Source organism: Stegodyphus dumicola, chromosome 11 (assembly GCF_044657685.1).
Source record: "Stegodyphus dumicola isolate Sdum_Otavi_A_Nest chromosome 11, ASM4465768v1".
Lineage (NCBI taxonomy): Eukaryota > Metazoa > Arthropoda > Arachnida > Araneae > Eresidae > Stegodyphus > Stegodyphus dumicola.
In genome coordinates, this window is record NC_140778.1 from 106,250,638 (window position 1) to 106,276,250 (window position 25,613).

The following is a 25,613-nucleotide window of genomic DNA, read 5'->3' on the forward strand; positions in this document are numbered from 1 at the left end:
TTAAGCTTCCTTCATATTATGAGACTAATTTAAATGATTTATCACAATTCCATACCGTTTACATTAATACACTTATTTTCTATATGAACAACTAGTATTAAAAAATCAAAATAAATGGCATTAAAAGCAATCAATTTTGTTGCTATATTAATCGTAATAACCAGTTTTAAAAGTTCAATACATGTACACTTTTAAAAAACTTTTATGAGAATAATCTTAAATTAAAATGTTAGACTGATTTATAATTTATATAATACAGGGACATATGTCACCAAATATAAATAAAAAAAATAAATAAGTTTCAAATTTAGAAATATGATAGATACCAAAGATACTACTGATTGTGTCTCGAAGGGAATAGGCAGATATCAAGCTATGAATTTTTAGAAAAGTAGCAAGTGTTTTTAAAATTAGGAAACAAAGCTAATATGTATTGTTTTATTTAATTTTTGTTTTAATATAAAAGCTCTTTCTCATACTCTAAAATATTTCTTATTTAAAGAAATTTAAAAAGATACACATAGAGTTTATTTATTTACCACTTTTGTTAGTGCTTACTGGCTACTTATCTTAGTAATTAACTCATATTTTATTAATATAACATATCGCTACGAAATGTACAGGCACGGTAAGATGACTTCCCCGCAAAGCAGTTTTAGGGTTGCCATAAAATAGCAAGGATGGCAGGGTTGCCACATTTGGCGACAAAATTGATGATATACCATGGACGGATGGAGAACCTTCTGGAACAAATTCTTATCAGTTTAGCCCAGAATGGTCTCGAACACAAGCCAAAAGCTATATAAACCCTGTTGGTCCACAGTGCGAGTTGGTGTCTCGTCTAGCGAGTCAACCCCTGTGGAGTCGATCGAGTTGACAGTAGGGAAGTCTCTTTCTTAGTGTATCACGGTTAGTGCATCGTCACGAGAGTGTGTTAAGCTCCGGAAACGATTGAACCGAAGAGTCAGGAGCTGTGATCTGTGTGTGGTTGAGTGCATCGCGAGTTGTAGAGTGGAGAGTATCGAGAGTATGTGGAGTTCCGAGAACGACCGAGCAGAGTCGGGAGCTGTACTCTGGTGCTTTGCAATGAAGCTGTCTCCACCGTGATAGCCTGATAACCGAAGGTTGTGTCGCTGATTGTTCCAGCGAGCACATAGTAAATCTTCAGTGACTGTAAAAAGTGACTTTGGAGCTGTCCTGAATAATATTGGCTAAATAAAGTGTGTTTCGATATTCCATCAAGTGCTGTCATTGTTATTCACTTGAAATCCACATGAAACCCATACAAACGTGAAGAAAGAAGAAAAAATGGTAACAGCTGGTGTCAGAAAATAACGTAATAATATTATTAATTTGCATATCATCCTTCAACTTTAGTATTTTCAAAGATTTCAAAAGCCTTGAATAGGATAAATTCATAATCATCATCACTGATTGTCAGCTTCTCAAGACCATCAATTCCACAAAAGATCTAATCTATGGTTGTGCCTCTAAGAAAGTATTAACTGTACTTCTTAAAATTGTTAAAAATATTATTTAACAAAGGAAAAAATTCGATGTCATATTTTTTTTAAATGCACATAGTACTTCTCTAAAATAAGTAACTCACAATGAATTGTTTAGCATGTTTCTTCTACACCCATTAATATTTCCGCAAATTTTATACATTTAAAACAAAAATTATTGACTGAATATTCTGATTGCACTACTTGAGATAATTAAAAATCAATACACTCTTAATTTAAAACACAGATATGAGACCTGATAATTATTATTTTTTAGTCCATTTGCCCAGAAGGACTATTAATTTCGTTTTGGTATTTTGCGTTAATTCACTACAAGAATTTTTTCACTTTTCAAACTGTTGCCACCAAATATTGTCGCCCTATATTATATTTAAAGAAATTAAATAATGAAGAATCTGCATAAAAGTATGTATGTTTTTCGCACTGTGATAAAACAATGGTACCTACAGCCATCAAATTTTGAATAACTTAATTCTGCGAATATGGGCATATGGAAGCACAAATTTGAAATTTGGAACTTGTTTTATTACCGATTTCGTATTTTGTAAAGCTTTAATGAATTTTTGATTTACAAACTCAAGGATTTCAAAGCGAACAATGGCAACATTGTACAGAAAAAACATATTTATCTCCAGTGCACGAGACTGTGTATCGGAAATTCTAAATATACGTTCATTTTAGAATTAATTGCCGATATTGCTCTTGAACTGAATTTTATGGTTTATGAAGAACATGATATTTAATAAATAAAGGTAACACACAAAATATTACAAAAAATGCCACTTTAGACATAAATTAAAATCTGAAACCTTTCAGATTTTTTTCTTTTTTTAAAAAATTGTATTGTGTTACATTCAGACTGATTTCCAACCAATTATAATATAGCATGAAATATTACTGAACATAACTTAAAAAAATAAAAACCATAACTGGAACAATAATTTTGACAAACAGAATTCCCCCCCCCAATAAAAACTTACCAAAGGGGTCAAGATAGACACTCAGAACATCCCCCATGACAGTACTCATATTCAATTTGTCAACACACATTTTAGCAGCATGTATTGTCGTAAAAGTCACATGAGCCAGGCGGAGATGTTTTCTTGTTTTTGGATGGTAATATATCTGAGAATGCTCAATTTCCCCATACTTCTTTAAAATATCATCAAGGAACTGTTTGTTAATATTGTCATTCAAATTTTTAATCGTGACTTGTACTGGCGGTGGCGTGCCAACATAGTTGTCATCAATCTAAAAAAAAAAAAGTGTTAAAATGCTACTTTAGTACAACATTTTATAATGAAAGTTTTTTTTTAAAGAGCAATTCATATGAGCACTGAAATCTTTATATACATCATATGAAGTAATCACACTGTTTTTCAACTCAGAATCTGCAACTCAGTATCAAAATACTAGAGCCACTGATCATCATTTCTATGAATCTGTAAAGATCAGACAATCTATAAATATATGCTCTTCTTTTAAAACTACACGTGGCCCTTGAAATACACCGATTACTATTTCTTCTTTTTCAAAGAGTTTTAGCAATTTTGAAAAAGGAGGGTAGAATACATATAAAATACAAATGTTAAAAAATAAATAAACATAAACAAAAATAATAATAAAGATTATGCTGATACTAATTTAATTTTAACCTTCACTACATAAACACTATTTTATTATACAAAGTTAAAATCTGCATGTGAAAACTTGTAGCCATCCTATGTTGCTATCGGCAATGGGAGGAATGCAAACAAACCCAAAAGCAAATCATGACTGGTAACTTTTTTTTACAGTAGTAAAAAACCAGCTGGAAGAAATATGTTTTCCACTGATGTTGGAAACGTGGAAAAAATGATAGAAACTAATCTTTTAACATATTTACATTATTAGTTATATTTTATTCAGAAGTAACATTGTTATCTTATTAATGAAATTTTCATCTGCTATATAATTTAACTAGTTTAGTTTGTATGCAAGTATTCTTGTGTATTTGTTATGAGATTCGTTTTCATGTCAATACATTTGAACGGCTTTTGAATTTCATTTCATACCGATAACACAAACTGCAAAATAACATACAGTCAAAAGTCGTTAATTCGGACACCCATAATTCGGAATGATCTATAATCCGGACATCAAAACTAAAAACTTTCTGCGCATGCGCCGCGTTGACACATGCGCAGAGGCGTTCACGCGTGCGCATAAGACCTTTTACGACTGCGCATATGAGTGTGCGCAAGTGCAGAATACGTTTTCGCGTGCGCATTTTATGTATAATGGACGTATAAGCTAAATAATTATCTATTTCAGTTAATGTTGATGATTGCGTTGTTCCTTAATTTTCGAATTGCATCCGGCTTATTATTTTTTGCAGACTGTAAGAGGAATTTTATAAAAGTAAGCTTAAACTTTCGATTATATCAAATAGAATTTCGGATATATATTTGTTAATATGTAAAGGATCTAAAGCGAAAGTATGTTTTGAAATCCGAAATCTGTTTATCAATTTCACGCTGCTCGGCGGCGGGCGCGTAATGAATTGGAAGTTAATTTGTCAGCACTATCCTTATCTTCAGCGCAGATGTTTTTATTTTATTTGGCTTATAATTCCTTACCAAATGTAGTATTTCATCTCGATATGCTCCGTCTTTGATATGATTTAAAACAAGTTCCTCGTCATTATAATTCGCTTCCGATAGCGAAGAAAAGTGACAGAGGTTATTGAAAACAAAAAAAATTTCGATTGACAAATTAGTCGGTGTTCTTGACACAGCAATTATAGGACTTGAACGGCGGAACTTTGTAACTGAACAAGAAATTATGTCTGTTTAATAGAATTAAAGAGAAAGTATTATCACATGAAACAAAGCAAAACTTAAACAACTTACACTGAAAGAAATGTTAAATAAGGTAAACAAATAAATATTAAGCTTTTTCTTTTTGCAAATTTTGATACCCTTTAGATCATAATTGTTCTTTATTTCATAAATTACGGTTTCATATTTTTAATTTTAGAATATCTGCATGCCATCTTACGAGATTTAAACTGATGATCTATAATCCGGAAAAATCGATAATCCGGAATCGCCGAAGTCCCGACGAGTCCGGATTAACGACTTTTGACTGTATTTATTTATGAAAAACAGATATCTGAATTGAATAGGGAGAAAAACTTTACATCTTCATAAAAACCATGTAACAAAATGGCATATTTGTTTTCCAATGGCATACAATTACCTATTTTGTAATTCTGAATGAAGGAATTCAAAAGAGGAGAAAAATGCATTCTCATGCTACTGAACTTCAGTGTCAACTACAATTACAAAGTTAATGAAAATTTTCAGAAGCAACACATTTCTTTGTCAAACAAGATTTAAAATATTGAAAATGGCATCCTGTAGTAGGATTCTGGAATTGGTCTTTTTGAATAAGACTGGCATATTTCTTCCATGGTTGAGAAAATCGGCTGGAAGAAGAGGGTCTTTTTATTTATTCCATATTAATATTAATCTATCATATATATTTCACTCATTTACAACACTACCTTAATAACCAGACAATTTAAATATTTTCATTATATGGTCCTAGAGGAGGAGCTATACAATATATTATATAAACTGGGCTACAATATATTATATAAACTGGGCATTTTTAATACACTGAAATATTCCTAAAAACTAATATTTAAACATACATTTTTTTAAAAATATTGATTTATAAAATCGTACATTGTTATTAATATTTCCATTTGGACAACATGACAGAAAGAAGAAAAATTCAATGAAATAACATATCAATAAAAGAATGAAAATCCTAACAAAATGTTTACTAAATTTTTGGAGAAAATTAATTACATTTAAAGTTTTTTTATATGTCAGATACTGCTTCTTTCATGGTTTGCCCAATGAACATATCTAGGACTTTGTGCATAGGCAACTCACTCATGATACTTATCCTGCAGTGAACATGGAATGAGTTTGGGTTAAAATAAAATAAATATGGAATGTTATTCTCCACACAGATATTCAAAACCTGTTTGATTCAATGCGATGATGATTCGTCAAATATCGATTTTACGTTATTAATATTCTATAATAATTTTGAACTGCTCTGTAAGTTTACTCGTTTCATTGTATCATACAAGTTGTCTGTGGAATAAATTTCATTCAATTTCAATAATTATAATGCGGTGCTACAAATTTCATATATATACAATTGAATAATAAATGTTTGAATAAAATTTTCTTTTTGAGTTGACTTTTAATTTAATTCAACAATAAAGATTTTGTTTTACTAGCTGGTTACAGTAGATATTACTGTTATATATTTATTGACAAAATTCCATTCAAAATGCTAATCCAAAGCTGAGCAAAATATAATTTTTCTTTTATTTCATAATGCAATAATCCTAAAAACACCATACAGACTAATGGATATAGAAACAAGGTCCCCTAAATGCATAGCACATGAAAAAGTTTTTTTAAATTCATAATTAACCGCTACACTATGTAGTTCAATATTAAACATACATTTTTTAAACAATAAAACATTGCTACAAACACTATAATTTTACACCCTTAATATGTTTTACCTTAAATCTTGGCAGAATGAGATCTGCTGGTTCATTTTTAGCCCATAAAGTTGACAAACGAGAGCGGGGATCTCTGACATGAACAGGAGGATAATACTTTTCAAGCTATTTAAAAAAAAAAAAAAAAAAACTTTTAAATGGCTAATTAAAACAAGTTTTAATAAGAAAGAAAAAGTGGAAGGACATACATTTTAAAATTTAATAAAATAATAAAGCACAATATTAATTTAACAGCTTCAATAATTCCAAATTATGCATTTTCTATTACAGCACTCTTGAATGCTACATAAAATACATATCACAATAATGATCTTAAAGTTAAAACTACAATATCTCATTTGAAATGTAATATTAATTTCGCTAAATGAATCACACACTTGCAAGAATGCAAGAACACTTGGGGAGAGAATTTAATAAATTTTTCAGATACAAAAGTTAAAAACTTTATAATTATTTAGAAATATATAAAATATTAAAAACAAGCACAAACGCATATACACACATAAAAGTCTGCAAAATGTAAGCAACGTTTTTAACATGCAAGGGGCGGCGGCTGAAAGAGCTTTTTGCAACCAGAACAACGAAATTAATAGAAAGGGGACACATGTGCAAATATCAGCACCATGATACCAGAGGGAACTTCGGGTCACGCAGAATACAAGGAATCCGTGTGGGCAGGGCAAGACAACTTAAAAAAGAAAAGAAAGCACATTCCAGGCACTCTTCTGCAAGTGGAAGTGAGATTCTAGGCATTCTTCTGTAAGTGCAAGTGAAAGCTAGTTGCCCAAAAGTTTAGAATTGATACAAGTGTTGTTTCACGAGCTTCAAAAACCTTCTAAATGAAAGCTACAGCTATAAGAAATATTAATAGTGGCAACTTTAAAAAAAAAAAACAACTATTGATTGATGACTGATATATCAACTGCAGACACAAAGAGATTGAAACCAGACAGTGTGCAACATTACCTAGCAGTTGATGACAGGTGACCTGCTTTACTGTGGTCAGACTTCACAAAGATAGCCTATTTGTCACCTGCCCTGAATGCTAAATACCCATTGCCAGCACCATTTACAGTTGTGTAAAGAACACGACACTACACTTTATGATGGAGTCAAGTCCTCTTTATCAGCGAGAGTCGTGTTTCAGTCTGACAAACGATTCTCTATGCCAGTTGATACGCAGGAAGGTAAGGATATATTATCATCCTACTAACACCATGGAAAGAGACCAATGGAGTGGTCCTGGCATGCCTGTTTGGAGTCGCATTATGAAGAACAGACAGAAAGAGCTCCCAATTTTCAACAGAGGTTCACTTACCATACATCGTTAATATGATGAAGTTATTCCCCCTTCTTTCAAGAGGAATTTTTTGGGTTGCCATTGGTCTCGACTTTATTTTTATGGATTACAATGCATGGCTACACCAGACTCATGCTGATGATTAGCTTCGAGAAAGTGAAGATAGCCATAGAATGGACTGGCCAGCATGCTCCTCAGATTTAAAACCCGTTGAACAGGTGTGGGATAATTTAGAGAGACACCTAGCGACACGATCTTACACTCCAAAGTACTCCAGCCAATTGAAACAGATGCTCCTTGAAGAATGGGAACTCTTACACCAAGAACTATTAGATAATTTGGTATTGACTGTTACCTTATAGACCAATGCAACATTCAGGTTATGGGAGGTTATATGGCTTACTAAGGCTTTTTGGTTTGTTGTTTTCCGTCTTAGACAGAAAGTTTCTTGTACCAGCGCCATTCTAACAACAGTCTTTTACCAGTCGTTCTGTACCATATGCTTTCTATTCAATTTTTTTAAAACCTATTGTACTTATACATTAACTACTGTATTGTGACTGTTTAGTACAAATTTCATGTCTTCTAGTTGATTTCAAGAGGAATTACGGCCAAAATCCAAAAAGTTGTTTTGCACAGCTGTGCATATCTAAGATTAAAAATATGTAAATCAAAATTATAACTTAATTAGCAATAGCCCCTAATTTAATTTGGGTATTTTCACTCCCTAATCTAAAAATAGCAATTACACTAAACTTTCTAGATTGCATTATTTCTAGATTAATCCATATCATATGAACTCTGACGAAAATAACTTATATAAGCTTTCAGCCAATAATAATTTTAGTGCTTAGTATATTAGAATAATTATCCAATCAAAATAAAATCAAAACTAATCCAATAAGAAATAAGATCTCATCCTGAACACAACTTGCTTTCTTCACTTTCACCTAGCTAGACTGCTGCTTCTCTTCTGAATGCAAAGGTATAAAAAATGTAAATATTTTGAAACAGGCACAAATGTTTGTGAGTGCAAAGTTGTTTGTGACTGTAAAATGTTTAAATACAAGAAAATAAATTATTTAAATCTGCAATAATTGATTTTGTTGCATCTACATGATTTCCAAGTTTATTCTTCTTGTGGATCATTTATGTATTCTTCAAGATCTATTTGTGTCATTCCCAAATCATCACATTATATATGTGTATTACACATACACTAGCAAGCCGAAACATTCTGATCATTCCCACAATTTTCAATGAACGTGTCTGAAAGATGCGGAGAGCACATATTTAAGAGGGAATGGCATTTAACTGCTGTTGGAGAAGGTAAGGAATCAATCTTGTGCTTACTTTTTGCGATTGATGGGAAAGGCTGCTGATATAGGAGGTTTTCATACAGGGCAGATTGTAGCGGTCTGAAGACTCAGAATGAGTATCTCCAAAACTGCACCACTGGTAAGTTGTTCACAATCTGCCACTGCTAGTATTTATGCAAATTGGATAAATGATGGTGAAACCAACAGCAGATGCCAAGGCGTTAGATGTCATGCGACATCAAAGAATAAGAGACGTCACAGACTTACCTGCTTGGTACAGCAAAATAGGTGCCAGACAGTGGCTCAGCTGAGAGCCTAATACAATGCAGGTCCAAGAGCACATGTTTTGGAACACACAGTTCAGCAGACACAGATGGATATAGGACTGCACAGCAGATGCCACACTCATGTGCTTCCGCAGACCAAGTGTCATTACAGTGTGCCCGAGAACATTGAAACTGGACCGTGGATAAGTGGAAGACGCCCGGTCAATGAATCACAATTTCTCATTCATTCCGTCAATGGTCGTGTCAGGGTACACCACCTTCCAGGCGAACAGTTGCTCTTCCCTTTTACAGTGGGTCATACAGAGGTTGGTGGCGGCGGTATTGTGATTTGGGGGGCGGCTTTGGAACCCTTAGGTGGTAAAACAGACCATGAAAGTTGTGGACTATCGAACATTATTGTGGATCAGTTGCACCCTAGAGCTCCATTCCCAGTGGGGTTTATCTGAGCTAACGAAGACGCCACCTCCAAAACCAGGTTTTTCCCACAGGGCAGCAAGTGAAAAATCTGAACTGCAGGCATAGTGGAGCTAGTCAGCACATGGAACTGTTTCCGCTAACTCAGACAAACCCCAGTCTGAACGGCCCTTTACATGGTGTCTGTCCTTCCAATTGGAAGTGGAATCTTCCAGCAGGACAACACCCCATGTCACAAGGCTCGAATTTTGTTGGACTGGCTCGAGGAGCATAAGGATGAATTCCAATTACTGTTATGACCAACTAACTCATCGGATCTTATCCCAATAGAGAACATTTGGGATGTCATGGAGTGGCAGCTCAGTGCTGAAACACCACCATGTTGGAATATCTCAACTTTGCGTGACTTTATATCCTTCAAGTGTGTGTTTTGTGAGAAGTTTATTTTTCATTTACACTTTCTCTTAAATGCACTGCGCTTGTGAATCAAAAACTTTGGATTGTTATCTTCAAGTGAATTTAATCAGGTCTGGTTTCAGACAAACAAAATTATTAAACATACTGTGGACTCCTTTTTTTTCTCTAAAATTAGTTAGAAATTTGAACTTTCCCCACATTTTACATTATTACACACATGCATATTGAAATAAATAAAAAGAGGCAAAATTTATAACAGTACAAAGTCCATAATCCAGACGTCCATTATCCAGACCTCAAAGCCACAAACTTTTTTCTTGTGTTATGTTTCATGCATGCACGTAATGCGTTTATGCATGCACATACATGTTGGGAAGATGTGTCTCCAGATACGTTAAAAAATGTTTGGCATAATTTATGGCCAGCTACCATATTTCATGGTGAGGACGATGAAGATGATAGCCGCAAATTTGAAGGTTTTCGAACATTGCAAACTAAAGGTGAAATTTTCCAGTTATTGGACTTTGTAAAGAAATATGGAGAATCTGTAATAAATGAAAATGATATAACAGAAGTTTTTCATTCCTATTACGATGCCCTAATCATCAATCAATTAACGGACGGCGAAATCTGTAGTATGGTTCTAGATCCAGAAAATAGCACTTCCGATAGTGAAGAAAGTGACAGAGAGGTCATTGAAAATGAAAAAATTTCGATTGACAAGTTAGTTGGTATTCTCGACACAGCTATTACAGGACTTGAACAGTGGAACTTTGTAACTGAACAAGAAATTATGTCTGTTTATAGAATTAAAGTGAAAGAATTAGCACAAAAAAATGAAGCAACTTAAGCCACTTACATTGAAAGAAATGTTTAATAAAGTAAACAAATAAATATTAATCTTTTTTTTTTTTTTTTGTAAATTTTGATATCCTTTAGATCATAATTGCTCTTTATTTCATAAATTATGGTTTCATATTTTTAATTGTATAATTTCTGCATGCCATTTTACCAGATTTAAATTGATGATCTATAATCCGGAAAACCCCCTAATCTGGAATCGCCAAAGTCACAAGGAGTTTGGATTACGGAATTTGTACTATATGAAAGAAATTAAATGCAGAAGACAGATTTGTAAGATATACATAAAAGATGTCAATAAAAGAATACTAATGAGAAGCAAAATGAGCCCATGGTATGAAGAAAGCCAAATCTAACTGGGAACATGATCTTGCTGATGACAGTATACAACAATCCATCGAGCTATTATTGGCTTCAATGATGGCTGAACTTAAATGCTGCCCAAAATAAAACACTCAACCCTTTCAAAAGAGGATATAAGAGTTAGATGATGACTAGATACTAGAGACTTAAAGGAGATACACATGAAGAATGCCAATCACAGAACATTCAAGAATGGCAATAATAAAAGTTTATAATGGGAAGAGGCAACAAGATTACATACCCACTCTGAAAACTCAATCTCAATGGAGATAATCTGCTGATAACACTAATTCTGAAAACTCATGAAGCTTACACTGTTTCCAACAGGGACTGAAATATTATGTTGCTCAACTCAACCCCTTCCAGGAGGGATTAGTATATAAATATAAATGACCGGCTACTTATTTGAATCCCTGATTGTCATACTAATTTACACAGAAAGGTAATTACGGAATGATTTGTATGTTATTTATTCCAACAGCTGAAGTCCTATGCATATTGATATAACGAGCACATAAAGTGATCGTAAAGACAAATGAGAAAAGGTAGATGAAAAATGCTTCGAAGATTCGTAGAGGAAGAAAAAAGACAAAGAGAAATGGTGTGGCTAAGAATAACCATATTACAGTTAAAAAAAAAAAAAAAAAAAAAAAAAAAAAGAGAGAGAGAGAGAGAGAGAGAAAGGGAGAGAAGAAGAAGTAAAATACATTAAGGCTAATAAAAGTTTTTAAACATAATAAATAGATTATAAGTCATTAATTATACAACAATCTATAAATCTTTAAATGCCAATTTAGCATGAAAAAAAATCATCTTAAAAATTATTATTATACTTTTTATTTATTTCTACCCTTTAAATTACACTCCTTTGCAAAAAGATCGAAGCACCAAGAACAACTTTTGTAATCGTGATGAAATTTGGTATGCAAAAACATCTTGATCAAACATGCAAATGATCAAAGTTTCAAGGCAAATGGAACAGGAAATGCAATCATAGCGAGCATTTCTAGTGCACAATTTGCTAAGCATAAAACCAGTAACAAAGGCAGAAGATTTATCTTTTTTTGTTGCTGCCATTATAATTCCGTAAAGAAGCAACTAAAGATGCCATTACGACGATATCAAAGACCTTACAGACAACTAAACGACTTTGAATGTGGCTCCATTGTAGGGTTGCGTGAAGCTGGGTGGTTGTACCGAGCAATAGGCCACCACCTGAAGCACGCAGACGCTGCTGTGCAAAGATGTTGGCAGCAATGGTTGCTATAAGGAAACTGCCAACGAAATGAAGGCTCTGGAAGGCCAAAGATCACAAATGCGAGGCAAGATAGGATGATTGTTCGCCAGGCCCGAAACGTCCCATCTGTATCATTGTTGACTATTCAACGCACTACAGCCACCTCTATACCTCCCCTCGTACCGTCCACCATCTCATGGCACTTGTCTCAGGTGGGGTTATGCTCACAGAGGCCTTAAGACGTTTGCCTTTGACGCCCACAACATCCGAGGAGTCGTCTGGAGTGGTGTCGCAGCCGATCATCATGGCTGCCATCAGACTGGCATTGTATCGTGTTCAGCGATGAATCCTGCTTCACTCTTGAAGCAGATGACCACTGTGTTCGTGTTTCGAGAGGATGGGGCCAGTGGTCCCAATCAGCCTTTGTTTTACAAAGGCATACAGCCATAACCCCTAGTGTGATGGTGTGGGGCGCTAATTCTTATGACAGCAGGTCATCTTTAGTCATCCTTCGTACATCTTTAACAGCTCAACAATATGTTGATACCATCCAGAGGCCGCTTAAGATCCTGAGGGAAGATAATGGCAGGCCACATACCACTCGCATATTTCTGGACTGTCTCTGTGCGGCTGACACTCTTTCTTGGCCAACAAGGTCACCAATCAAGCATGTCTGAGACATAGTAGACCGACAGATTCGGGCACCACAAAATATCGCAGATCTGGAGCGACAACTGATGAATGCCTGGCAGAATATTGTTCTATATTTGTTCAAACAGAAACATCCATACAGAAATCATACTACATATTAAAATAAACAAAGCAAAACATCAGGATTAAAAATATACTATTTTTTCATCTGGGAGAAAAAAATAACATTTTTTTAATGTTCTACAGCAGTTCCTTTGGTATAATTTCCCATGCCATAAAACTCTTGAATGAAACTTTTGTTCAACACATTAATCAGCATTTAATTAATTAATTAAAATTTAAAAATAATGTGGTACCTGTCTCATTGCTATATAAATACAGAATATAATAAACTTATAACATTAAAACATACATGACATTTATTTGAACTGCATCTGGTTGTTGACATTATAAGTTTGATATTTTAATAAATATATATACTTCATTTTCTAAATACATAAGAACACGATTTCCTTTTGCAAACACAGACAAAATTAGCTTTTCATTCTTATACTATAATTAAAATTTGTAATGCTTTTCATATTTAAAACTAGCACTAGTTTTAAAACCAGCGCCTTTATAATGCATTATTTAATCAATAACTTCATAAACACACTTACTCCAGGAACAACTCCATCATATCTATATACTTTTTCTGGACCTTTCTTTAGAGCAGGATCAATAATCAGTTTGTAGTTTCTTTTTTTTTTCTCTACCTGGTCAGCATGAAGAGGCCTCATTCCATTCATTTCTGGGAGACGAAAAAAAAAAAGGGAATTTTTTAAGCAAATAAGAAAAAAAATCTTGAATAGAATCTTTATAGAAAAATTACTATCTTGCAATATTCTACTTGCATAAAAAATAATAAATAAAATAAACAGTATTTGGATATTAGTGCAACCACCTTGATACAGCTTGGTGAATTTTACAGAAAAAGAATGATGATATATAATCATAAAAATTATTAATACATCTAAATACATTATTAGATGTACATTTTACATTTTAAATTGGTATTTATCTCCCAAAACAACCAATAAACCTACTTTAATTAGGCTTTTGTGTTTCTTGTTCTAACGAAAATTTTGTGACTATTACTTTATGAAGAGATTCTAGCAAATTTGCAGAAAAATACTTTACTTCAGCAGATATTTTACTGGAGTTTCTTTCAATGCAGGCAAATCATGCAAACACAAATGTAAAATATGGGGTGTAAAACAAGAAATTTATAGGGTATTTCTCATGCCTTCTTAGCATGACTTCCTGGTGTAGTGGTCAGCACACTCGGCACGTATTTGCGAGGTCCGTGGTTCAAGTCCTGGTGAGGGCATTGCTCATTTTTGATCTCTCCTGATTCAACAATACCTAATGTATTTACAACTTATTATGGTCTGTCTATAAAACCATTGGAATTAGGACTACAACATCGAGACTGCATACAAAATTGCCACAATGGTTGTTAAAACCGATGATCACTACATGTATGGTTGCCAGTTTAGCAATTTCTATTAAGATAATTATGATACTACATAACTACCAATTAAAAAATTGCAAGCAAAAAATTAGTAAATTTTTTTGACAATTTATTTTAATCATAGTAATGTACAGAAATTTCAAGTGTAGCTTTAGTCATTTTGTCTGTAATGTAAATTAACGTGCAAAGATGGTGCAACATTTAATAGAAAAAGCCATTTTGTAATATAAATCATCCATTTTTTAATTCCAGCATACTTTATGTAATTTTACAAATTACAGAAAATCACGAAAATTCATAATAAAATTTTATTAATAAAACATGGTGCATGCTGAGACTTTCAAATCAGAAAAAATAATGAGCACATAGTAGTATACATAATTTTCACATTTCTCTGGATTTGCTCTCATGGTACAAGAGTTTGTGCGACAGCTAGCATTTGAAAGATTCTTGGTTCAAATTCTAATAAAAGTTTATTTCTTCTAAACCTCAGCTCATTAAAACCTATGGTTTCTATGATGGCTTTCAAACCAAGATGAGGAGGATGATAATCCATCATCATCTGAAATTGGCCAACTTGGCCTTGTGCCTCTTTCTGCATCCCATCTTACCAGATTTAAATTGATGATCTATAATCTGGAATCGCCGAAGTCCCGACAAGTCTGTATTAAAGACTTTTGATTGTAGTTAGGATTTCCACATTAGAAGCTGTATATCTCTGAAAGAATTTCTCTCTTGTTTAGCATAAGGTAACACATTAAAAACAGCCTAAAAATGTACACCTTGCAAAAAAAAAAAAAAAAAAAAAAAAAAAAAAAAAAAGGGAGCACAATATCTCCTGTTCTAATTGGGTCGACTGACAAAATTTAACTTGTGTTTTCATGTCTCGAAAGTGCAGCATAGTATATATGTAAAACTTATACATAGCATAGTTCTAAAACAACATATCTACATTTTCCATATTTCACATCTATGATTCAAATTATGCCAAAGTGCCAAGATTTGTAAAAATCGCATAAGTAGTTTTTAAAAAATTAGCTCTCAAAATTTTAGCTCTTCAGTGTTACCTAAATTTGGTATACATTTATTAAAACTTTTTTTTTTTTTAATTAAACTTACTTTATTTCTTATTTCTTGATTCATATATTTACGAGTACCCCTTGGCGAAAATGGGTGATTTTTGGCAGTATATAGATACTGAATTTGTGCAATTCCTTTGATTTGTTATTTTGGCTTGTGCAGCAGCGATTTTTGCACCAAAAATACTACGCAAAGATAAAATAACAAGACAAAGAATTGCACAAACTCGGTATCCATGTACATATTGACCTATTTTCACTTAAAATAACATAAGAGAATTGCACAAAATTGGCACTGCACACTCCCTTGACTTTATCCATGTACACATTAACCTATTTTTCACTTGAAAAAAATCAGATTAGCACAAATTAGGAATTGTGCACTTCATTGACTCTGTCCATGTACACATTGAACTATATTCACTTAAAAAGTCAAAGGAGCAGCCAATAAAAAAACATATAATATCAATAAACTACACTTTAAATCAAAGAATGAAATAACATAAAAAAAGAAATTTATCTTTGCACTACACAAAGGAAATACAATAAAACAAAATTCTTTAACAGCATCCAAAAACCTTCTAAATTTATCTGAACTTTTAAATTTATCTGTATACTGGCTTCGCCACATAAATTCACAAGTGTAAAATATATCCTTCATAGCGCCATTATAATCCAACATTCGACCATACGCATTTCCTTTCTACAAACAGGAGACATAATGTCTACTAAGTAAACCTTCATTTATACACCAGTCAAGTAATGCTCTTTTCCCCTTTCTTTCCACATCCTACAGAAACTTAAAATTAATCTTACCACATTCAGTCATTTTACGGTTTAAACCACAAAACAATCAATACACTTCCTAGCCAACACAACACCACCAAGCTCTTACAAATTTACCCCAATCATGCAACCGATTATGTCATACCAGGGTTTCCATAACATTCAACTACTCAGGCTACCATAAATGAAACAACAACTTCGCGATAATACAAGGGGTACCCTTCTCTGTACTCTAACCAATAAAATTTGTAGCTATTTTCTGATTTGTTTTTAAAATTTTTACATATTTTTCAAAATTTTTTTTATTATAACCAAATTTTTATTATAACAATTTAGCCATCATTTTAAAGCAGATGTATTTTTAGGAGCACCTGCAAAACAAATAATTTTTTTAATAAAAAATTCTGAATATAAACGTAAATTTATATATTGGCCTGCAGTTGAAATTTGGCATATTTGTTATAAGTGATATTAATGGTAAATATGGTTTGCATACTTTGTTAAAAATATTTCAAAGAATGAACGATGCAGCTTTTATTTCTGTTGAGCACAATGAAGAGGAAAGAAAAATTGGTAACTATTAATTAAGAATTTTGTTAAGTGAATTATTCTTGGTGCGAAAAAAAATGCACCAAGATAAATTTTTTAATTTCTCAGTTTTTCACCAAATTTTACATTTATGCAGAATTTGAGTCATGGAATCGAAGTATGGAAAAAAAAAGATCTCATTTCAGAAAAAGATTGATTTTGTGTCAAAATACCTATATTAGAATAATACTATAAATAAACATAATATATATCCTAAGTCCCGCTTTCGCGACATGAAAAATGCAAGTGAAATTTCAACAAGTGGCCTAGTAGAAAAAGAGATACAGAACTGTACACTGTTTTGGGTAGTCTATATTTTGGGGTACCCCTTGGATTATTGCCAAGTTCTTTCATTTATTTTTATGGTTACCTGAGTATTTTATGGGATATGTTTTGTAAACTCTATTATGATGTGATTGGTTGTAATGTGTGAAATGGCTGCCGGTGGTAAACTAGGTGTTTGATGGCATAAAACGAGGGTGCATTTTTTTAAAGTGGTTGAGGATAAAAGAAAAGAAACTTTTTTGGATGTAATTCAATGAAATATCTTATCTCAAACAATGATCATATCAGATTGCTGGAATTCATAAGATTGTATTTCTGATAATGGCTTCGTTCATCCTCAGTAAATTATGCAGTGACATTTTAAGGATCTGGAAACTGGAGCTCATATCAACACATTGAAAGGTATGTGGGGTGTAATAAAAAAGGATTTTCCAAAGAAATGCCACCAACAAACAGTCCAGCACTACAGAGGATATTTTTTATTCTTACTTATGTGCTGACAGCAGTAAACAAATTCTAGTTCAGATAAGTTAAAACAGTTTTTTAATGCTGTTAAAGATTTCTGTGTGCTACACACTGAAGACAGAAATTTCTAAATAAGGTGTACATGTGCGAAAGTGAAGATTTGTGGTTTTGGCATTAGGTTCTGCCAAAATAACGGAAAAAAGTACAGAAATTTCTAAATAAGGTGTACATGTGTGAAAGTGAAGATTTGTGGTTTTGGTATTAGGTTCTGCCAAAATAACGGAAAAAAGTAACTCAGACTGAGGGGGGAAAAAAAAAAAAAAAAAAAAAAAAAACAAGAGAGGACAGAAACAGCTAATATTTGATTTTGGAATCAGGCTCTGCCCAAATAATGGGGAAAAAAGGATAGAGTAGATTGAAGGGTGCCCCTTGTATTATCGCAGAATTGTTGATTTATTTATGGTAACCTGAGTAGTTGAATGTTATGGAAACCCTATTATGACGACATAATGGTTACGTAATTACGGTAAATTTTGAATTATGGGAAAAGACTTGTAAGGGCTTGTGGTGTGTGTTGGTTAGGAAGTACATTGCTTGTTTTGTGGTTTAGACAGTAGAATGGCTGAATGTGGTAATTTGAAGTTTCTGTATGCTTTGGAAAGAAAGGGGAAAACAGCATTCACCGACTGGTGTGTAAATGAAGATTTACTTTATTAAGTGTCTTGTTTGTAGGAAGGAAATGCGTATGGTCGAGCAGTCGGACGATACCGGAGCTACGGAGCATATTTTCGACTCTTATTTTTGTGAATTTATGTCGCGACGACAGTATACACATTCTACTTCAGATAATTTTCGGAAGTTTTTGGATGATGTTAAGGAGTTTTGTTTGACTGACGACACGTTATTCATAAATAAGGTAAGATCATATTTCCTTTGTGTAGTGCAAAGATGAATTTCCTTTATGTTACTTCAGGGCTTGATTTAAAATGTAGTTTATAGGGATTATATATTTTTGGTTGGCTGCTCCCTTGACTTTTTAAGTGAGTATAGATCGATGTGTACATGGACAAAGGGAGTGCACAATGCCTAGTTTGTGCAATTCTCTGATGTTTTTTTAAGTGAAAATAAGTCTATGTGTACGTGGATAAAGTCAAGGGAGTTCCCAATGCCAAGTTTGGGCAATTCTCTGAGGTCAATGTGTACATGGATACAGGCTTTGTGCAATTCTTTGTCTTGTTATTTTGGCTTTGTTTAGCAGCGAGTAAAAGAATTGCACAAACTCAATATGCATGTACCACCAAAAATTGCCAATTTTTGCCAAGGGGCACTAGTAAATATATTTTTACCAAAAAAAGGGAGAGAGAAGAGAAACTTATAATAAACTCTTAAATATAACTTAGCATTAAAAACAGATTGTACAATTCTCAAAGATAAAAATAAGAAAAATTTGAATTATAATTTTACTTAATATATGATTGTTAATAATACTAACAGTAATAATATATATATCAAGAATATTAAATTACTGCTGGAAAATCTGAAATAGTTTAAACTGTAAAACTTGATATTTACTTTATAGACCCCCATATTTTTAAACGGAAAGCTTTAATTTTATACATCAATTAATAATACCTATGTTTGTGAAAAGCAACAGATATACTCAACAAAATGTGAAAACATATTTTTACTTCAGAACATTTTTTATTTAAAGAGAGTATAATAATTAACCTGAAAGTAGAATTTACCTTGAAAAATATTATTGATATAGTATCTTTATCATGTACAAACATACTACTGGCTTTAAAAAGTGTTACATCATGAAGGTAAGTAAAGTAATCTCCCAAATTAATTGAATAAATGAAGATGAAAATAAGAAAACCTTTATGTAACTTGTATTAACCTTTATGTAAGCTAAATGAAGTCTATTATGAAGGTTAGTTTTGAAAAAGACTGCAATATTTATTATTATTAAATATTTGTGCGTATATTATTTAAACAGTATTATTTTATTTTATAAATGAAGCATCATGCAACATTAAATGGGATTTAAATTATACAAGTATGAGAAATACATTAAAGAATATAGAAATAAACTGAAATATCATTTTTTAAATAAAAAATGTTTTATGACAGCCAATATGGCTCTGTAGTAGAACTGGTGCTCGAGATAGACAGTTGTGTAACAGCTTAAATATCGTTATTAATCTCTCGTGCATTTGAAATAGATGAATAATAAATAATGCACAGATTACTGGCAATATTGAAATGCAGGCTCGAGAGCTGCATGCATTTTCTCGCACAAAGCATGTAATTATTTTTTTTAAATAAGTTTTTAGAATATGTTTTATCTTCTTGTTTGTATGTCGCCATTTTTTTGAGTGTTAAATAAAAGTTATTGCTGTGTTCCATCATTGGAGTTGCTTCATTTCGCCAAAGAAGTATCACAGTCTTAATTATTTTGGAGGCACCGACCGAGATCGAATAATCGTGCGTATTTTTATTTTATAAGTTCATCACTGAACATAATATTAGTGATACCAGATTATTACTTCCTGTTCATATAGAATTGCTTTATTTTATTAGTTCATCACTGAACATAATACTATTAGTGCTACCAGATTATTACTTCCTGTTCATATAGAATTGCTTTATTTTATTAGTTCATCATTGCTTTATTTTAGCAATATTAGTGATACCAGATTATTACTTCCTGTTAATAATAAATTGTCTTATTTTATTACCGTATTTGATATAATATTTAATATTCATTTTAGTTGTCCATACGGTAGATATATATATTGCTCTATGTTATTATTCTTATTTTAATCACAATTAATGTGGTAGAGAGAATGAACTTCATATAATTTAAATATTTCATTTTTGAGCTATTTTGAGGAAATATAAGGAACACAGTGTTTGTTAATTTTAAACATAGAAACAATGTCTTACTTAGGAAGAGCTCGTAAGGAAGATTTGCAAAATCTCGCGGCTGAACTGGGAGTTCATGTGACTGCAGATTTGAAAATACAGTCAAAAGTCGTTAATTCGGACACCCATAATTCGGAATGATCTATAATCCGGACACCAAAACTAAAAACTTTCTGCGCATGCGCCACGTTGACACATGCGCAGAGGCGTTCACGTGTGCGCGCAAGACCTTTTACGACTGCGCATATGAGTGTGCGCAAGTGCAGAATACGTTTTCGCGCGCGCATTTTATGTATAATGGACGTATAAGCTAAAATTATCTAATTATCTATTTCAGTTAATGTTGATGATTGCGTTGTTCCTTAATTTTCGAATTGGATCCCGCTTATTATTTTTTGCAGACTGTAAGAGCAATTTTATAAAAGTAAGCTTAAACTTTCGATTATATCAAATAGAATTTCCGATATATATTTGTTAATATGTAAAGGATCTAAAGCGAAAGTATGTTTTGAAATCCGAAATCTGTTTATCAATTTCACGCTGCTCGGCGGGGGGAACGCCGCAGCGGGCGCGTAATGAATTGGAAGTTGATCTGTCAGCACTATCCTTAACTTCAGGGCAGATGTTTTTATTTTATTTGGCTTATAATTCCTTACCAAATGTAGTATTTCATCTCAATATGCTCCGTCTTTGATATGATTTAAAACAAGTTCCTCGTCATTATAATTCCCTTCCGATAGCGAAGAAAAGTGACAGAGGTTATTGAAAACAAAAAATTTCGATTGACAAATTAGTCGGTGTTCTTGACACAGCAATTATAGGACTTAAACGGCGGAACTTTGTAACTGAACAAGAAATTATGTCTGTTTAATAGAATTAAATTGAAAGTATTATCACATGAAACGAAGCAAAACTTAAACAACTTACATTGAAAGAAATGTTTAATAAAGTAAACAAATAAATATTAAGCTTTTCTTTTTGCAAATTTTGATACCCTTTAGATCATAATTGTTCTTTATTTCATAAATTACGGTTTCACATTTTTAATTTTAGAATTTCTGCATGCCATCTTACGAGATTTAAACTGATGATCTATAATCCGGAAAAATCGATAATCCGGAATCGCCGAAGTCCCGACGAGTCCGGATTAACGACTTTTGACTGTAGTTGATTTAAAACAGAAAATTGTTGAAAGTAGAGATTATGATGAGGTATTCGTCAAAGGAGTCTTAGACACAATAATAGAAGAACGGAAAGAGAGGGAGAAAAGAGAAAAAGGAAAGAGAAGAACGGAAAGAGAAAGAGAAGAGCGGAGAAGGAACGAACTGTATGAATTAGAGAGATTAAGACTTGAAGCAGAGACAAAGTCTCAAAATAACGGACAGATCCGGCCGAAAACGGAGCTGCGTCACCTTATGCAGAAATTCGATGACAAGAAAGGAGATATCAGTCTATATTTGCTATTGTTTGAAAGGCAAGCAGAATGGGCTAAAATTGATAAAGAAGATTTTGTATCTCATTTACTAGGACTACTTCTTTACGAAGTAACCCAGTTAATAGCTAGAGAACCCTCCGATAAAGCTAAAGACTATGAACACGTGAAAAATTTATTGTTAAGACGGTTTAAACTAAGCCCGGAAAAGTTTAGGCAGAAATTTATGAAACATCAAAAGAGTACCGAATCCACATGGGTGGATTTCAATTATGAAATAGAAAATTATTGCAAGGAATGGGTGACTGGTCTAGGAGTTAAGACTTTTGATCAGTTGCTAGATTTGATGGTGCTTGACCAACTTAAACGTCGAGTTCCTCCTGAAATTCGAGATCATTTTCTTGATGAATGGGTAGAGATGATTTCATCTAAAGAATTAGCTGAAAAACTTGATGCCTATGAAAACGTTTGCGGAAACTTTCAAAAAAGGCCTGTAGTGGATCGCAGAAAGAAAGATACAATGCACTAACTCAAGGTAAATTGAGTTCAGATAATAAAAATAAAACTGAAAAAAAAATTGTCATCAGGATTTAATTCGCAAAGCTGGTTTCATAGACCTAGAAGTCCACGTCCAGATGATAAATATGAAAAACGAAAAATGCCACAATGCTATCAGTGTGGGTCCTATCAACATTTAAGACCCCAATGTCCAAAACTTAAGAACAGTACTGAATCTCCCGCTAATCTTAACAGAATTAGTGCAAAATCAGAGGATAAATTTCTATTACCTTATACTAGTATGGGTTACGTAAATGGTCATAAAATTCCTATATTAAGGGATTCAGGTGGTAGTATTGATATAGTTTGTCGCAAATACATCACGCCGGAAATGCTGACAGGTGAAAATGTGTGGGTGCAACAGCCATTAGATTTTAATCCAACCTGTTTACCATTGGTTGAGATCGAACTAAATTGCGATCTTGGGCAAGTAATAACTAAGGCTGCCATTATTAGAAATGAACTTGACAAAGGAAGGTATTTATTAGGCAATCGAACTTTTGCACTGTTGAATAAACAAGGAAAGGAACCTGATAGTTGTCCTCACCAGGTTAATGCTGTCTCTACTAGAGCTCAAAAGAAAAGAGAAATAGCCGAAGAGAAGATCTTGGAACCGATGAAGGAAGAAAATAAAGCATCCAGAGATGTTTTTGAAGAAGATAATTTACCGGAGCTAAATTCGGAAGATGAAACTCTCATGAAACTGGTAAACATTGACTCAGAAGAAATTGCACAACTTCAGCTTGCTGATAAGGAACTGTCTAAAATCATCCAAGAAGTTAAAGAAGATACATGCAAAAATGAGAACTATAGTCTGACAGGAAAAGAACTTTTAGTTAAAAAAAGACGGATAAAATGGGCTTTGAAAGACAGCTTGTCATTATACCTGAAAAACTCAAGCCGTCAATTATAAAGATGTGCCACGAAGGAACTTCTGGTCATTTGGGTGTCAAAAAGACCAAAGACAGACTTGCTAGATATTTTTACTGGACGAGATGTTACAAAGAAACTGAAGATGTAAGAACCTGTGATGCTTGTCAGCGCGCTGGAAAAGGAAACGACAAAAAGAAGGCTCCAATGACATTAGTACCAGTAATTTCCGAAATATTCACTAAAATAAATGTCGATGCCGTTGGTCCGCTACCTATTTCAAAGACTGGGAAAAAATATATTATTACAGCTCTGTGTATGTCGTCCAAATATCCAGATGCTGTTGCAGTGACAGACATTTCTTCGCCATCTGTGATTGATGCTTTCTTACAGATTTTCAGTCGTATGGGTTTCCCAAAAGTGATCCAAACAGATCAGGGGACCTCTTTCGTCAGTGCTATGACAGAGGAATTTTTGGAGCGTTTCGACATTAAACATGTAAGAAGCTCTGTGTATCATCCGCAGAGTAATCCCATTGAGCGATTCCATAGAACGCTAAAAAGGGTGTTAAGAGTCGTATGTATAGGAGCGACTTCGGATTGGGAGAATTATCTACCATCAGTTCTTTTTGCTCTCAGAACAGTCACACACGAAAGCACTGGTTTTACACCAGCAGAATTAGTTCATGGCTAAAACCTACGAACGCCAGTCACTTTACTTTATGAGCAGTGGCTAGAACCGATTGAAGAAAGTAATAATGTTGTCAGTTACGTTTTCGAACTTATTAATCGAATGAAGAAATGCCAAGAACTTACCATGGAAAACATGAAAGAAGCTCGACAACGGAGGAAAATATGGTACGATCGAAACGCAGTGAAAAGAGAATTTGCTAGAGGAGATTTAGTTCTTGTTTTATCAACGAATCGTCAAAATAGACTAGAAGTACAGTGGAAAGGACCTGGAAAAATAGAGCAGAAAATTTCAGAAACCAATTATATTGTAAGTTTCGAGGAACAAAATGAGCCAAATCAAGTATATCACATTAACATGCTTAAACCATATTACAAAAGACCAGAAATGATTAATATGATAACTGAAGTGGAAGGAGACTTAGAAATGGACATTCCTCGTTTACCTTCCAATCCAAGTATATTAAATTTTTCGGACATCATAGAGGAGAATGAACCCAAGAAAAGGTTGAAATCCGAGCAAATAGAAGATTTACGAAAGATTTTATGGAAACATTCTGGTTGTTTTTCAAATAATCCTGGACTAACGAACTTAGTTTGTCACGATACTGAGCTATTAAATAACGAACCAATACAAATAAAGCCATACAGACTGTCACCCCGACAGACTGAAATTCTCAAAAGGGAAATACAGAAAATGCTCGATCTTAAAATTATAGAGCCGGGAGAATTGGACTATACATCTCCCATGATTTTGATAGAATCTTCATCAAAGGATCCTCGGCCTTGTATTGATTATCGTAAACTCAATGCTCTTACTAAAACTGAATACTATCCTTTGCCTAATATTGAAGAACGTATCAAAACTGTAGCAAAAGCAAAATATATTACCCTATTAGATTTATCTAGAGGCTATTGGCAAATTCCGTTAACAGAAAGAGCCCAAAGATATGCAACATTTGTAACTAGTTTAGGAAGTTTCAGGCCTCTACGTTTACCCTTTGGATTAAAAAATGCCCCATATTTTTTTAGCAAAGTTATGACTAAAGTCCTGGCTGGATGCGAAGGTTTCGCTGTACCATACCTGGATGACATTGCCATTTACTCAGAAAACTGGGAAGAGCCCCTTAAAAACTTAACTTCTGTTCTAGAGAGAATACAGCAAATTTACGACTAAAACCATCAAAATGTAAATTTGCACAAGATCAAGTGAGATACCTAGGCCATGTTGTGGGACAAGGACAACGAACCCCGGATGAAGTAAAGATCCTGGCTGTAAAGGAGTATCCTACACCTAAAACTAAAACAGAAGTACGTGCTTTCTTAGGACTGGTAGGGTATTATCGCCAGTACATACCGAGATTTTCGGAAATTGCTTCACCCCTCACGGACGCTTTGAAGGGTGTAACAAAAAAAAAAAAAATAAATATACAATGGTCTGAAATATGTGA

At 33.3% G+C, this 25,613-nt stretch overlaps 1 protein-coding gene across 1 annotated transcript in view; it reads right to left on the reverse strand.

Annotated features, from left to right (window-relative positions):
- Set1 (SET domain containing 1) overlaps window positions 1–25,613 on the reverse strand; it is an 88,163-nt gene that overhangs the window by 57,762 nt on the left and 4,788 nt on the right. Inside the window, exons 4-6 of the mRNA XM_085827043.1 lie at window positions 13,629–13,759; window positions 6,121–6,225; window positions 2,507–2,777 (exon numbers count right to left, since the gene is read on the reverse strand). Coding sequence (XP_085683169.1) covers window positions 2,507–2,777; window positions 6,121–6,225; window positions 13,629–13,757 — 505 coding nt within the window. The 5' untranslated portion in view covers window positions 13,758–13,759. The remainder of the gene's footprint in view (window positions 1–2,506; window positions 2,778–6,120; window positions 6,226–13,628; window positions 13,760–25,613) is intronic.